The 16,776-nt window shown below is 42.8% G+C and overlaps 1 protein-coding gene across 1 annotated transcript; it reads left to right on the top strand.

The window, feature by feature from the left end:
* Positions 1 to 427: 427 nt before the first annotated feature.
* Positions 428 to 15,641, top strand: LOC106582173 (tumor necrosis factor ligand superfamily member 11). Its single transcript, XM_014164980.2, has 4 exons — positions 428 to 749; positions 3,659 to 3,694; positions 12,975 to 13,110; positions 13,375 to 15,641. The coding sequence occupies exons 1-4, from the start codon at positions 555 to 557 to the stop codon at positions 13,818 to 13,820; spliced, it is 813 nt and encodes a 270-aa protein (XP_014020455.1). The 5' UTR covers positions 428 to 554; the 3' UTR covers positions 13,821 to 15,641.
* Positions 15,642 to 16,776: the final 1,135 nt, after the last annotated feature.

Below are 16,776 nucleotides of genomic sequence, written 5' to 3'. Positions count from 1 at the left end.
CTGACTACATATCTTTATTTTGGTGATTGTTGGTTCTCAAAGTATAAGCTATAAGTCCATCAGCTACAGTTACTCTTCAAGGGAAATCTTTTGCATAAAAATGACTTTCCCAGACTCCTATCATTATAAAAACCTTCATAAAGTGGTTATAACTGCCATATCTCTTTTTTAATCTAGCAAATGTAACCTTGCCAATCATTCCATCACCGTCGGAGGGGGAAGATGATCAGGTGTCCGCTCGTTTTGCTGGAGGGGGTTTGACGCGCCGCAACTGCTGTGTGTTATAAAGAGCCCGGTTTCGATGAACCTGTCCTGTACCACAGTTATGGTTCTGTGTATGTTTGTGTGAATGCACGACGTTGTCTTTAACGGTAGCACACACACATACACACACGCTAGACTAAAGATATCTTTCGTCTGATTGGCTGTCTCTCTACAGAGGGAGCTGCTAGTCTTCTGCCCACCCACTGTTTATAGCTCTCCTCTGTCAGAAGTTCAGAACTTCCTTCCTTCCAGTGAGAGTAGTCTATTCATCCAGAGCACCAGGACTCACCATGGCAGCTAATGATTACCGAGGCTACCTGAGGAACCACGCCGACATGGAGGGCGCTCAGTCCCGCTACCACCCGTCCCATGGCTCGAAACCCAAATATAGACCGTTTATATTCGTTACTCTGGCTGTTATGGGATTGCTGCAGATTGCATCGAGTGTGGCGATCTTGTTACACTTGACAGGTTATCTCCAAGAGGTAAGAAACACTTTTCAAGACGCACAACGGGTGATAACATAACTATGCGACACACTTGCGAGTTGCGACATGTGCACAGGTGCGCGTCAGCATTATATCTTGAACTTGCGGGTGGCTACATTAAATTCGACTTTAAACAAGCAGCCTGACAATTGGGTAAAACAATCTGCAAAAATTGTTGCATCGTTTTGAAATTGTAATTGACTCACATGAAGTTTAAAATTGAGAGTGAAAAGTGGGCTACATTAAACAGTTGTCTTGTTTACATTGCATTGGAATACCCAAACCTATAGCCTTTTGCTGTTTCAAGCGCACATTGTTGAATATCATTCAAGCTTGCAGGTTTGCGGATACAGTTTGGGCTCGCAACTTCTTGAGGAACTTGCGGCTGAAGTGCGCGAGCACTTTCCTTTTGAACAATCTCTGCTCTCGACACCCAGTGGCGGTAATTCTGTGAATTTGTCCCCAATAGTAAAACCAGCTGTCAGCACTCTGAAATAGCACATTTCTCTACTGATCAGATTGTCTGCACAGATTATAAAGAGTTAAGTTATTTCAGCAAGACAGTATTTTCCATGTCACAGACCTTATCAAAGCAATCTCCCTTTTTCACAAAGATAAATCTCAATAGTGAGTGTTGCCAAATGGGGATATTGTAGCCTATATAAAGATGTCATTCAAGTAATCTTGTTTGTAAAATACATCTGTTTTTCCTTAAGCAGGAATGTTTACTCTGTTATTTACAGTTTTCTGTCGGAAATGAAGGGAAAAAAATGTTTCTTGAAGGGTATGAGGTAGTTGGGGTAGGTGGTTTTAAAAACCATCCAATAATCTCTACTGAAGATGTTTAACCGTTCTCAAATTCAAACATGCTTTATTGGCTTGACATAATTACACATTGGTATTGCCAAAGTAACAAAACACAATATGAATATTTACCAGTTGTTCAATTTTAGCTCTAGGTCTTCTCCAGTCAAGCCATTAGGCCTCAGCACAGAGAGAGACAGAATAACATGGCAGTGATATTTATGTGCTTCAGTGCCAGTCAGGTAGCTAACCTGTCATGTACCACTATCACCCTGCACAATCAGTCTTGTATAAGACAGCATTAACATTATTTCTGGGTTGTTATTATTGCTTTATGGTGGTTTCTAGAGTTGAATGATAGTCATGTTTCAACAAGCCAAACAACAAGAAAACATTTCAGTTCCATCATGATGCTCCATCAGTCTTCACACGTAGGCCTAATGAAGCCCAGAATGGTGTGTGTGTGTGTGTGTGTGTGTGTGTGTGTGTGTGTGTGTGTGTGTGTGTGTGTGTGTGTGTGTGTGTGTGTGTGTGTGTGTGTGTGTATGGAGAGAGCCTGCTGCAGAATGATGTGTGTGTGTGTATGGAGAGAGCCTGCTGCAGAATGATGTCAATGTTGGTTGACCAATCTTTTGGCATAAACACAGTGGTGTGTGTCGGGAGCTTGTTAACTCCTGGAGAAGAGCCCAAGCAGGAAGGAGAGAGAGGGGTGTTGGGAGAGAGAAAGAGAGAGAAAGGGAGGAGAGGGATGAGAATGATATATAGCTAGAAAGAGAGAAAGAAGGAGAGGAAAGAGAACAAGAGACGGGCAGAGAGAGGGCGAGAGATGGTAGTAAAAACTATACATTTACATATCGGGATATTATTTTTGACGATGTATCGTTTTGACAATATCGCATTTTTATTTTTGTGCTAGTTGGCTATACCTGCACAAAAACTCCAGCTTTTTTTGTTCATAGCTTGTTCTCCATCTTCTTTTTAAATAGGGAGCCAATTTGTTTTCACAAACTTTCCATGACTGAACAAAACCTGATTTCCATGACTGAACAAAACTTGTTTTCTCATGGCTCTCTTGTCTCCCTGCAGCAGACAATATGTGAGCGATATGTTTGGAACATCGAATCGCAAATAAAATCACAGTATTGAATCACAATACATTCACGCTTCGAACACACTGACAGCGTCATTGCATTTTGGTACACCAGAATTACATTCATTTCCAATGGAACGCTGTGTTTGCCTTGCAGCAATGAGTTGCAGAGGCAGTTGCAGTGCGTTCTGTGTGGTGCATACCTTGGATTTATCGAACGTATGCATCAAACTGTATGCTTAGACTGCTTGATAGAAATTGTAGCAGAAGGTGAATGTTGAACTTTTGTTGCACACATATCCAGATGATGCTGCGTACTATTTTGCAAAATGACGCTGTCGGTTGTTTGAAGCGTTAGGATATGTATTACAATTCTATCGGCACCTAAGTATCATGATAATATCATTATCATGATGTCCCTGGTTCAGGTGGTAGAGCATGGTGCTTGCAACGCCAGGGTTGTGGGTTTGATTCCCACAGGGGACCAGTGTGAAAAAATATGAACATTTATGCAATCACTACTGTACTGTAAGTCGTTCTGGTTTAGAGCTTTTGCTAAATTACTTAAATGTAAAAATGAGAAATGGCTATTAGAGTTGTTTTTGTCACAAGGACCAGATGCACTGCTCCCCCTGTCTGAACATCTGTAGGAGTTACTGTATCTGATGGGGGAGTAGGAGGCAGCACAGCACTGTGCCTCAGGATCTGAGAGACCAGGATGTACAGGACATCTGGTTCTAGATGGGGGTATAGGGGTGGGAATGGGTATGGGTATGGGGAATGGTTGAAGAGGCCTGGTGCAGACATGAACAGAGAACTGGCACCTCTAACCTATGGATACACTGCCTGCCAAGCAGTCACTAAAAGTCAGAGTAGGTCTTCCAGGTTTCAGTCAGTGAATTGTGACACGCTTGAGGCTACCTGTCAACAAACTGTGTCTGTTTTACTCTGATAAATTAGGGGGATTGTTAGGTAATATGTGTCTTCCTAACGCCCGTGTTTCTGTTTCCAGGTCGATCTCTCCTCTGCAATGCAGCAGCCAATGGAGGTGAGTCGACCCCTGTCTGATCATAATAACCAACCCTCTGATTGGTCCACATTAGAGGGTTTTTACTTTAATGTTGTCCGGTACTTCCTGGTAAGGTACAATTAATAGAGCTATGTTTGTCATTAAAGCTCAGAGATTGTTGGGTTACAATTTATTTTACAATCTTATATCAGATGTTATTTAGTTACACTATTTGGTATGTAATCAAAAAGATAATTGCCATTTCGAAAGTAAATCAGATTACAGTATTTTATCAGATTACAGTATCTACAGGATATACATTCCGAAGCTGTTTCCTTTTTGGCTTCATTCACTGATTCTTTGACACGAAACAGCCTTGTCCTGTGTGTGAGTTAGCCTATGGCAGTCCTATTTGGCCAAACCAGAATATCAATAGCTGGGGGAAACTACTGGGAAACCACCATGGTGTGTATATTCAGCAATTGTATTTCACCAAGTGAACAAGGTGTTCCTATAACAGATTACACCTGGTAAGCATTTCCTCCTCCTATAACTTGCATCCATGAGTGAACAGTATTATCAGCATGGGGTGTACAGTAGGTAAATGGTGAGACGTTTATATTATAACCAAAACAAGGTTACCCATTCTCAAATTTGGGCTTAGTCTTGCTGTTCCCATGGTTCTGTTTTTGTGCCTACCACAGCAAATGTTCACCCTAAGCCAAACCCAGCTTCAAACCCTAACCCCAGTGTGGTCAGGAGCCTGTAGAGAGGTCAAGCCATCCTCCCAGTCCCTACCCACTGATCAGGGGTCAGACATGTTTCATCTCCCCAATAAAGCGAGGAGGGGGGTCGGCCTAGAGTCCGATTTGCCTGTAGTTTACTGTATTGTACATGGGGCACCAATCAAATGATGTCATGGTTTGGCGGCGGTGATTGCTAAGTGCATGCATAACCTTCACTCATTAATGACAATGGCATAACGTACGTATGTGTGTGTGCCTTGAGTAATCTTCGCTCATCAGTAACAGTGGCGTAGAACGGTGGTCGCGGCGGAATGCACCATTGTTGAGGTCTGACATGGGTTTTCTGTAAATCCTTTTTGGAACATTCCACCATCTTGCTGGCACAGGTTTCCCCCGGCAACAGCAGAATCTTTCCAGGAATTAAAACAACACAGAAAGAAAGGAATCCGCTCTGCTTTGCTTAGCTGTGTTTAGTTTCCCATAATGTATTTTGAATTTGCCCTTGTTGCCCCAGAGGAGTGCTTAGACAAACCACCCACTCTGCTCTGCTGTCTCTGCTCTGCTGTCTCTGCTGTCTCTGCTGTCTCTGCTCTGCTGTCTCTGCTGTCTCTGCTGTCTCTGCTGTCTCTGCTGTCTCTGCTCTGCTGTCTCTGCTGTCTCTGCTCTGCTGTCTCTGCTGTCTCTGCTCTGCTGTCTCTGCTCTGCTGTCTCTGCTGTCTCTGCTGTCTCTGCTGTCTCTGCTCTGCTGTCTCTGCTCTGCTGTCTCTGCTCTGCTGTCTCTGCTCTGCTGTCTCTGCTGTCTCTGCTGTCTCTGCTGTCTCTGCTGTCTCTGCTGTCTCTGCTCTGCTGTCTCTGCTGTCTCTGCTGTCTCTGCTGTCTCTGCTCTGCTGTCTCTGCTGTCTCTGCTGTCTCTGCTCTGCTGTCTCTGCTCTGCTGTCTCTGCTGCTCTGCTGTCTCTGCTCTCTGCTGTCTCTGCTCTGCTGTCTCTGCTGTCTCTGCTCTGCTGTCTCTGCTGTCTCTGCTGTCTCTGCTGTCTCTGCTCTGCTGTCTCTGCTGTCTCTGCTGTCTCTGCTGTCTCTGCTGTCTCTGCTGTCTCTGCTCTGCTGTCTCTGCTCTGCTGTCTCTGCTGTCTCTGCTGTCTCTGCTCTGCTGTCTCTGCTGTCTCTGCTGTCTCTGCTGTCTCTGCTGTCTCTGCTCTGCTGTCTCTGCTGTCTCTGCTGTCTCTGCTGTCTCTGGTCTCTGCTGTCTCTGCTCTGCTGTCTCTGCTCTGCTGTGCTCTGCTGTCTCTGCTCTGCTGTCTCTGCTCTGCTGTCTCTGCTGTCTCTGCTGTCTCTGCTGTCTCTGCTGTCTCTGCTCTGCTGTCTCTGCTCTGCTGTCTCTGCTGTCTCTGCTGTCTCTGCTCTGCTGTCTCTGCTCTGCTGTCTCTGCTGTCTCTGCTCTGCTGTCTCTGCTCTGCTGTCTCTGCTCTGCTGTCTCTGCTCTGCTGTCTCGTCTCTGCTCTGCTGTCTCGTCTCTGCTCTGCTGTCTCGTCTCTGCTCTGCTGTCTCTGCTGTCTCTGCTCTGCTGTCTCTGCTGTCTCTGCTCTGCTGTCTCTGCTCTGCTGTCTCTGCTGTCTCTGCTGTCTCTGCTGTCTCTGCTGTCTCTGCTCTGCTGTGCTGTCTCTGCTGTCTCTGCTGTCTCTGCTGTCTCTGCTGTCTCTGCTCTGCTGTCTCTGCTGTCTCTGCTCTGCTGTCTCTGCTGTCTCTGCTCTGCTGTCTCTGCTCTGCTGTCTCGTCTCTGCTCTGCTGTCTCTGCTGTCTCTGCTCTGCTGTCTCTGCTGTCTCTGCTGTCTCTGCTGTCTCTGCTCTGCTGTCTCTGCTGTCTCTGCTCTGCGTTGGACTGAGGAGGCCTCTGTGTCATCAGGTTGACATCTCAGACTGGGATGGTTCCCATGTTGTAGTCTCAGCCCTGCTCCTGCCTCCAGGCTGCAGAGTGAACCCTGCTCTAGGCTTTATGAGGTGTGAGGCTGAAAGGTCTATTTGGCTCCCTGTGTGTTATCATAGAGTCTGCCCTGGGATGTGTGTATGTGTGTGGGTGTGTGGGTGCGTTGTGATAGTCTTCCCAGGGACCAGTGTTACTTCGCTGACAAACGAGTGGGTTTGTTAAAGAGCAGGCATTATTAAGAGCTGTCACATCTCATGTTTGCCTTTGTTAAGTGCTCTTTGATCCAGACATATTAGACCTACAGTGGGCTGGCTGCATTGGACCTGTGGTCAGCGTGATGGCAGGAGGGTCAGAGAGCACAGGATACTCAGAGCTCAATGGGTTGGAACTGATGACTCATGGCTGTAGTTTATTGCACAGTGGACAGTGGACTGAACTGGGTGAAAGGTGATACAATAGAATAATACAGTTCATCACTGGAGTGGATAACTACAGTCCTGTAGTAAACAGTTACTACCCCAGCCTGAGCCTCTGCTCTGTAGCTCTGCAGCGAAAGGAATCTTCTCTTCCTGGTAAGGAGGTATGAGGTGGTCGAGCGTCTCACCACAAATCAAAGCTCAATGCCAAAATGTTGGGCCAGGGGGGAGTTAGTTCCTGATTTCTCCATAGCCTTGGCCAGACTTGTTTACACTGTCTAATTCTAAACCACTTTTCTGTAAACATGTTTACACAGCAAATTGTTTTTGGAAGAGAGACTGTACTGATCTTGGACTGAACATCGTACAAGTCTGTCTGCTCCTGTTTTGTGAGTAAATATACAAGGCTTAATATTAGTGTTATGCAGGTGCACTAATGTTGCTGCAAACCACCGTGATGATCATGCCAGGGCAATAGTCTGTTTAATTTGAAATGCTCTGTGCCATTCCTATTCAGAGGTGTTGTGTGTCCACTTGTGGTTTTCAGGTCATTTAAGAACAATCTTCAACAGTGTTCAAGTCAACACTTCGCTTTTGTTTCTGGTATTTAATTGTATTTATTGGCTCGAGGTAGAGCGGAGATGAGATTTCAGGCATACCAGGGCTGATCAAAATGTGGGAAATTATACTGAAATTATAAAACAAGTTGAAACATCTACAGGATGTCTCTGTTCTGGAAGTAAGTGTCTCTAGCAGACAGACAGTAGGTCTTCACACGGAACCTGTTCAGTGAGGCAGGCAGGCAGGCAGGCAGGCAGGCAGGCAGGCAGGCAGGCAGGCAGGCAGGCAGGCAGGCAGGCAGGCTGGCAGGCTGTTTACTTGCATAGAGACTATGTTTTTCTCTATGTGCTGCGTCTTGTCTCCAGTCTATGTACTGTAGCTCTGACTGGGGATACACATGTCATCGCACCACTCCAGGGGTGAATCTAATCAGATTTACAAGTTGTGCCAGAACTGTGAAGGGAACATCCATCTGAAAGGTGACATTACCCAGCAGCCCTAGGGTCCCAGAATCAGACAGCAATTTCTGGTGCTGCTCACAACTCAGAGCTCCGGGCTTAGAGGTTCACTAGGCAGAACTAATGGGAGAAGTGTGTGGGAAACACACACATGCACGCCTGTACACACACAGCATAAGCTATAATTAAAATAGACAATGAAATAAGCATTGGTTGAAATATGTGGCGCTAGCAACTGCTTAGAAAGTATTATGATTCGGCTAATGATAAATCACTTCTAGATAGAGGTTTGCGGTCACTAGAGCCCTCATTCCCAGCTCGAACCTGACAGCCAGCCAGGCCTCAAATTCTGTGAATTGATTGGGGCTGGGCAGGTTTTGGGCTTGCCGTGCTGTATTAAGAAAATAAAAAACAGTGTCTGAGCACCTTTTAGCCTACATAGCTCTCTGTCAGCTGCAGACACTAGCGGTGCCAGGATTCCAATATTGGCTGGGCCAGAGAAATTTGTGGCCATGATTTAACTTATTTTTCTGATGATTTACATATTTAAATGTAGCGATACGAATAGGCTGGAGTGCACTCGGGAGAATGATGATCCATGAGACCACGACAGGCAGCGCATCTCAGTATCAGGAGAAGCCAATGCATCTGTTAACGCCGATTCAGTGCCTTCAGAAAGTATTGACACACCTTGACTTATTCCACATTTTGTGTTACAGCCTGAATTTAAAATTGATTAAATTGAGATTTTGTGTCACTGGCCTACACACAATACCCCATAATTTAAAAGTGGAATTATGTTTTTAGAATCTTTTGAAATGTATTCAAAATAAAACACAAATGTCTTGAGTCAATAAGTATTCAAGCCGTTTGTTATTGCAATCCTAAATATGTTCAGCAGTAAAAATGTGCTTAAAAAGTCCCATAATAAGTTGCCTGGACTCACTCTGTGTGCAATAATAGTGTTTAACATGATTTTTTAATGACTACCTGATCTCTGTACCCCACAAATACAATTAAGACCAGGAGTGTTTTCCAATGCCTCGCAAAGAAGGGCACCTATTGGTAGATTTTCCTAGCCACCGTGCTTCTACATCTACATTGCATGCTGTTTGGGGTTTTAGGCTGGGTTTCTGTATAGCACTTTGTGGCATATGCTGATGTAAAAAGGCCTTCATAAATACATTTGATTGAGTTTCATTGATTAATGACTGTGATGGGAGAAAACTGAGGATGGATCAACAACATTGTAGTTACTCTACATTACTAACCTAAATGACAGAGTGAAAAGAAGGAAGCCTGTACAGAATACAAATATTCCAAAACATGCATCCTGTTTGCAATAAAGCGCTGAAATAAAACTGCAAAAAAATGTGGCAAAGAAATGTACTTTATGTCCTGAATACAAAGCATTATGTTTGGGGCAAATCCAACACAACACATCACTGAGTACTACTCTTCATATTTTCAAGCATGGTGGTGGCTGCATCATGTTATGGGTATACTTGTCGTCTGCAAGGACAAGGGAGTTAATAGAGCTAAGCACAGGCACAATCCTAGAGGAAAACCTGGTTCAGTCTGCTGTCCTACAGACAGTGAAAGACAAATTCAATAACCTAAAACATAAGGCCAATTATACACTGGAGTTGCTTACCAAGATGGCATTGAATGTTCCTGAGTGACCTAGTTATAGTTTTGACTTAAATCGGCTTGGAAATCTATGGCAAGACCTGAAAATGGCTGTCTAGCAATGATCAACACCAACTTGGCAGAGCTTGATGAATAAAATAATAAATAATGTGCTAATATTGTACAATCCAGGTGTGCAAAACTCTTGAGACTTACCCAGAAAGACTCACTGCTGTAACTGCTGTAATGTATAGACTCAGGGGGTGTCAATACTTATGTAAATTAGATATTTCGTTTTCAATACATTTGCCCAAAAATATTTTCACTTTGTCATTATGGGGTATTGTGTGTAGATGGTTGGGCTAAAAATCTATTTAATGCATTTTGTATTCAGGTTGTAACACAACAAAATGTGGAATAAGTCAAGTGGTACACCCTAGACTTCCCTGCTAATGTGCCTTTCTGGACCTAGTAAACTATCAAAAGTAGACCCATAACTGATCCAAATGTTTTCCTAATAACACAGGGCATTTTAAACGTTTATTTTTGGCAGAACATCTTATTTATTGTTTCATTATTCAAGGCTCCCTTTGTTGTTTTATTTCAAAATAAAATGCTTTATTTTATTGAATGGCATGAATGACTTGTATGCTGTGTAATGACAAATTCATTTGTTATATTGAAGTAGGCTAAGTTACATTAAGGCAGATAAAACAGGACACACTCTCATAGCTTGATTGTGGATAAATTATATAAGGCTACTACGTGAGTCAAGAGGAAAATAATACACTTGATTTAGGCTACATTATGGCATGCTATATGTTTCTGATCAGTGCTAGATGAGCAAATGAGCTAGCACCTCCATTTGCCCAGCCAGAGATCAATTATCCAAAAATACTGTGGCGTTTACAGGTTTCCCAATCTTATAACTTTACTAGCTTAAATAACAAATGGACAGAGGGAAATACGGTTAATGCCAACAGGCATTTGAATGTTACACTGCACGGAGTAACGGGGAACTGCACAAAACAACAAACCTAGCATGAACTAGCAAGCCATAAATCACAGTCCAGCGGGAGGTATCTCCCCAGAGAAATAATCACGAGAGAGAAAAAATGGGTCTCTCCCCACTATTTATATCCCCACAAACCAATGTGCAGCTCCCCCCTTCTTCTATTACCATAACAAACCCATCATCAATGAACATGACTGTTGCTGCCAGCCTGGGGCAGGGTCTGCCCACCCTACCTCCTGAGGGTCGCTAAAATACAGACAGAGATTCACTGAAAACAAATCACATTGATTGATTATCAGACAAGTCACAGGCTTTTGGTCGGGAGTCGGACAGGGTACTACACGAGTGAAGAGCAAATTCCACTTGTTAAGCTACGTAATATGCTAGAATTTTGGGGGGGTCAGCTAATATATGAGCAAACAAAAAATCGGAGCTAACGTTAACATTTTCCCAGCCTAATTGTTACCAAATATCCAAACGGAGATTCAGTGAAAACAAAAATCTGACATTGATTGATTAATCAAGACGAGTTCCCTACTCTTGTCTCAAAGCAGCGAGTTGGCGCTGTCCCAATCAAATCGGTGCTGAAATGTGTATTTGTAATTATTAAGTATCCTATTAGCTGCTGCCAAGGCACCAGCTACTCTTCCTGGGGTCCAACAACATTAAGGCAGTTATATATAATTTAAAACATTACATTTCATAACACTTACATGTGTGTAGAGTGCGTGTCTTATCATGTGTATGTGTGTCTGTGCCTGTGTGTGTGTTTCTTCATAGTTCCCGCTGTTCCATAAGTTGTATTTTTATCAGTTTTCTTTATTTGATTCTACTGTTACCTGATGTGGAATAGAGTTCCATGTAGTGTAGTACCCCCCCAGGGTCTGTTCTTGATTCTGGGATTGTGAAGAGACCTTTGGTGGCATGTCTTGTGGGGTATATATGGGTGTTCGAGCTGTGTGCTAGTAGTTTAAACAGACACCTCGGTGCATTCAGCATGTCAACACTTCTAACAAAAACAAGTAGTGATGAAGTCAATCTCTTCCATTTTGAGCCATGAGATTTACATGCATATTATTAATGTTGGCTCTCGGTATACATTTAAGGGCCAGCCGTGCTGCCCTGTTCTGAGACAATTGTAATTTTCCGAGGTCCCTCTTTGTGGCACCTGACCACATGACTGAACAGTAGTCCAGGTGCGACAAAACTAGGGCCTGTAGGACCTGCCTTGTTGATAGTGTTGTTAAAAAGGAAGAGCTACACTTTATTATGAACAGACTTCTCCCCATCTTAGCTACTGTTGTATCAACATGTTTTGACCATGACAATTTACAATCCAGGTTTACTCCAAGCAGTTTAGTCACCTCAACTTGCTCAAGTTCCACGTTATTTATTACAAGATTTAGTTGAGGTTTAGGGTTTAGTGAATGATTTGTCCCAAATACAATGCTTTTAGTTTTTTAAATATTTAGTACTAACTTATTCCTTGCCACCCATTCTGAAACTAACTGCAGCTCTTTATTGTAGTGTTGCAGTGATTTCACTTGCTGTAGTAGCTGACGTGTATAGTGTTGAGTTATCCGCAAACATAGACACACTGGCTTTACTCAGGCCAGTGGCATGTCATTAGTAAAGATTCAAAAAAGTAAGGGGCCTAGACAGCTGCCCTGGGGAATTCCTGAATCTACCTGTATTATGTTAGAAAGGCTTCCATTACTCTCTGTGTTCTGTTAGACAGGTAACTCTTTATCCACAATATAGCAGGGGATGTAAAGCCATAACACAAGTTTTTCCATCAGCAGACTATGATCAATAATGTCAAAAGCCACACTGAAGTCTAACAAAACGTTTCTCTCAGTCAATCATCAATCATTTGTGTAAGTGCCATGCTTGTTGAATGTCCTTTCCGAAAGTGTGGTGAAAGTCTGTTGTCAATTTGTTTACAGTAAAATAGCATTGTATCTGGTCAAACACAAATTTTTCCAAAAGTTTACTAAGCATTGGTAACAGGCTGATTGGTTGGCTATTTGAGCCAGTAAAGGGAGCTTTACTATTCTTGGGTAGCGGAATTACTTTTGCTTCCCTCCAGGCCTGAGGGAACGCACTTTCTAGGAGGCTTAGATTGAAGATATGGCAAATAGGAGTGGCAATAATGATCATCTCGGTCAGGATTTCCCAAACTCTATTTCTTTTAAATTAGTATAGGCTAATTGTTGGATATGACTTTGGGAGTTTCAGTATAAGCAAGAATTTGATACATGCATTCAATTGCATTAGCCTACTTTATTCCAATATTTCCATCATTCAGTTCATTAAGGTGAGTTTTCCTCTCAAAATGTTGGATTATTGTGTGCTTATTGACATTTACTGCATTGATTGATAGGAACTAGGAAAATAAGCATTTTACTGCACCCGCCATAACGCCTGCTAAACTTTGTACCCGACCAATACAATTGTATTTTATTGATGGCTGTTTTCTCATCTCCTCACTCCGCTGCCGCCCTCTCACAGGGCCACTCTGCTCTGACATGCATTGTAGCGTCCCGTTGATGACCCTTTCCATTTCCGCAGGAAGTGCAGACGGAACCCATCATGTTCGACGCCCTGAAGGACCCGAGGAAAGGCAGACAACGCTGCAAGAACCAGGGGAGGGAGGGGCTTCCATCAGCTCATCTACCAATCAGAGCAACTATAGACTATGTGAAGAGTAAGTCCATAGCAATAGCCAACAGTAAGCCACAGCTTACAGCTAGAACTAGCCTACTGCAACCAATACTAGTATACAGTACAATGGTGAAAATATAATTCTGACAACCTCTGTCTGTTTGACAGATTTGACTAATAACAACATAATCATTGAAGTTTTGACTGACTTATTGATTGATTGACTGATTGTATTACTGGTTAGTTGATCGCCTGACTGATTGATTCATTAATTTATTGATTGGCTGTTGTATTTGTATTGTTCCAGAAGGGGAGCTGAGAGCAGCTATGATTCATTGGGACGAGGCGCAGGGCCACCTGAAGAAGATGCGTTACCATGACGGCCGTCTCCTGGTGGATGAGCCAGGCCTGTACTCTGTCTACGCCAAGACCTGTTTCCGCTACTATGACCTGGGACCTGAGACAAAGCCTGGCGATGCCACGCCCCAGGCCGTGGACGTGAACAACGCCCAGCTCATCCAGTACATCTCCCACGAGAAACACACGTCCCTGCCCAGCAAGTCTGTGGTGCTGATGAAGACAGGAAGCACCATGCGCTGGAATAACTCCCAGTATAACATGTACTGTGCCCAGCAGGGCAGGGGGGTAATGCTACAGCAAGGGGATGGACTGTTTGTTAATGTGTCCAATGCCTGGATGCTGGATCCTGAACCAGAGGGGACGTACTTTGGGGCGATCAAGATAGGGAACTGAAACCGCGTACAGAGGAGGAGGAGGATGTGCTACTGAACGTTCTATAGACGTAACTGCCAAAGAACCACTGAGAGAGAGACAGAGCACTTGTTGTATGTAACATTACTGAATTTGTATTAGATTTGTTTTAGTTTTTTATTGAAAGGAATGGGCTATGTTGCTCTTCACCGGATAGAGAATTAGGATATGCAGTCATTTAAGTGAGGTGATATGGATACCTCCGTTCACTCACGAGACCTCAACAAAACCCATATGCCGTTCACACATAGACTTAACCTGTTCCTTATGGTCCAAAACTGCACAGATTGCTTTTTAGTTAAACATTTTATAAAGTTGATAGTTATCAACCATTTTAGATTGTTGATATTTCTCATTCCAGGGGTGCACTTTTGAAAAATGTTGTTAGGATGTGTTTTTAAAGTATAGCAGTGTGAATCCTATCTTCTGTTTATCAGCTGACACAAAGTCATTCCTCATCGCTAGTCTGGCCCCTCGTAGTTTACAAAACATTGTCATCGTCTTGAACAGAAGCACAGCTGGGGTATTTTGTTTATAACTGAGGAGAGTTTCCGCCAGTGAACTCTTTGGTACACTCTTAGAAAAAAGGCTTCCAAAAGGGTTCTTCGTCTGTCCCCATAGGAGAACACTTTTTGGTTCCAGGTAGAACCCTTTTTGGTTCCAGGTAAGGTTTCTACATGGAACTCAAAAGGGTTCTACCTAAAACCAACAAGGTTCTACCTTGAATCAAAAGGGGTTCTTCAATGGGGACAGCCGAAGAACCCTTTAAGGTTGTAGATAGCACCTGCGATGCAGTGCCTTAGACCACAGCAGCACCTTTTTTTTCTAAGAGTGTACCATAAGTGTAGTGTAGCCATTAGCCAATGATGCTCCTCTGTCTCTCTTGGGTAAGGATGAACTCAAGTTTAGAGGGTGAGGAGGAGGTTATTCAGTAGTAAACACAGTATTACTGTCCATTCAGGCCCAGGCAACATTTACCATTACATAGACATTATTTAAGGGAATAACAACAGCTGTGTAAGAACAATGATAAATACTGTATCAATCACTATTGATTTTAGTTTTCCAAGGAAATACAGAAAAGTGAGTATAGAAGTACTCCATAACTGCATGTACTTAGTTTAACCAGGAGAGACCTGCTGCAATCATCCCATTAACTGAGGGGAACATGGTTGTGGTTTCGTCAAAAGTCTTTTTTCTTATTTTGATTAGTTTTCCCCCAAATTACACAGTATTGAACACTTTTGTCCAGTTTTTGGTGGTTTATACAAGTAATGATTATCAAAACACACAAACAACTTATGTAAAGATGCATACTGAAGATAGCTGGCCTGTCTTACCGTAGGGGAGGAGCGCAGAGATTCCTGTCTTTATGAAACTAGCGGATCCAAATTGACTTTGGTCCACCTTTTAACTTATAGTTCCTTTTTTCATTTGACTCTTTGAGGTAAATGAGAATATGCACTAAATGTATTTATTTATTAGCTATAACAATGCAGATAGGGACCATTGCTTAAATGACCTGTCTGCTGTAAAATCTTGTCTATTTGATGTCTGTATTACAGTAGGAAGTACTTAGTTTATTAGTAGATGCGCTTTTATTGTCCAAACACAGGGGCTCAATGTTAAATTCTGTATTTGTATTTTTTTATTACGACAATTCTGTGTGCACTTGCCTAGCCGAAGCAGAATATACTGTCCATCATAAGACCGTAGCAAACTTAAGTTTAAAAATCTTGTACATTCTTTTTTTATTTGATGTTTATTTATGTCAATTTAACTAATAAAATCATTACTTTTATATATAGGTTTGACGTTTGTTAAACATTTTTTATCATGAATGCATAACGCATACTATGAATTGTGGATAATGTGTCACATCATCTTTTACAGACTTGAACAGAAAGTTTTTAAAATGAGTTAACCAAAGCTCCAGCACCAGCTCCAGCACCACGTCTTTACCCTACAGTTATTGTCATATGGTTAGCGCTGAGCAATTAACCAAAATGCCGGTTATTTTTCAGTTTTAATCAGATAATTGACTGACTCTGTTCAAATATTGGAATTCCATTTTGTTCAGTTTTTTTTCTGTGAGCTCTATTGACCAGGCACATTTAGCTGCAGTTTCTCTAGAGATAAATCAGATCATGCCCAAACTGTGTGGTGTAGTGGGGATTAGTAGTAGGTATGGCTGGGCGATATGGAAAATAAATGATCACGATATCTATATATTTTTTCATTTCATAACGATAATTATCACGATATTAATAAAATAATGTTTAAAAGATGCATATCTGCTGCAGACTCAAGAATGCCTAATGCCTGAACAAACCACTAGGCAGGTAGCGTAGTGGTTAGAGCGTTGGGCAGGTAGCCTAGTGGTTAGAGCGTTGGGCAGGTAGCCTAGTGGTTAGAGCGTTGGGCAGGTAGCCTAGTGGTTAGAGCGTTGGTCAGGTAGTCTAGTGGTAAGAGGCAGGTAGCCTAGTGGTAAGAGGCAGGTAGCCTAGTGGTTAGAGCGTTGGGCAGGTAGCCAATTGGTTAGAGCGTTGGGCAGGTAGTCTAGTGGTAAGAGGCAGGTAGCCTAGTGGTTAGAGCGTTGGGCAGGTAGCCTAGTGGTTAGAGCGTTGGGCAGGTAGTCTAGTGGTTAGAGCGTTGGGCCAGTAACTGAGCGTTGGGCCATTAACCGAAAGGTTGCTAGATTGAATCCCTGAGCTGACGAGGTAAAAATCTGTTGTTCTGCCCCTGAACAAGGCAGTTAACCCACTGTTCCCTGATAGGCCGTCATTGTAAATAAGTTGTTCTTAACTGACTTGCCTAGTTAAATAAAGGTACAAAAAATATATAAATAGCTGTGCAATGGATTATGGTCATTTCATGATCATGTTTTTTGCGATAAACTATGTAGAACATTAGCCTGTTGGAAACTCCCTACTAGTAG

This window comes from Salmo salar, chromosome ssa21, assembly GCF_905237065.1.
Source record: "Salmo salar chromosome ssa21, Ssal_v3.1, whole genome shotgun sequence".
Classification (NCBI taxonomy): Eukaryota; Metazoa; Chordata; class Actinopteri; order Salmoniformes; family Salmonidae; genus Salmo; species Salmo salar.
Note: the sequence above shows the minus strand (reverse complement) of the source record. Positions and strands in the feature narration are given on the sequence as shown.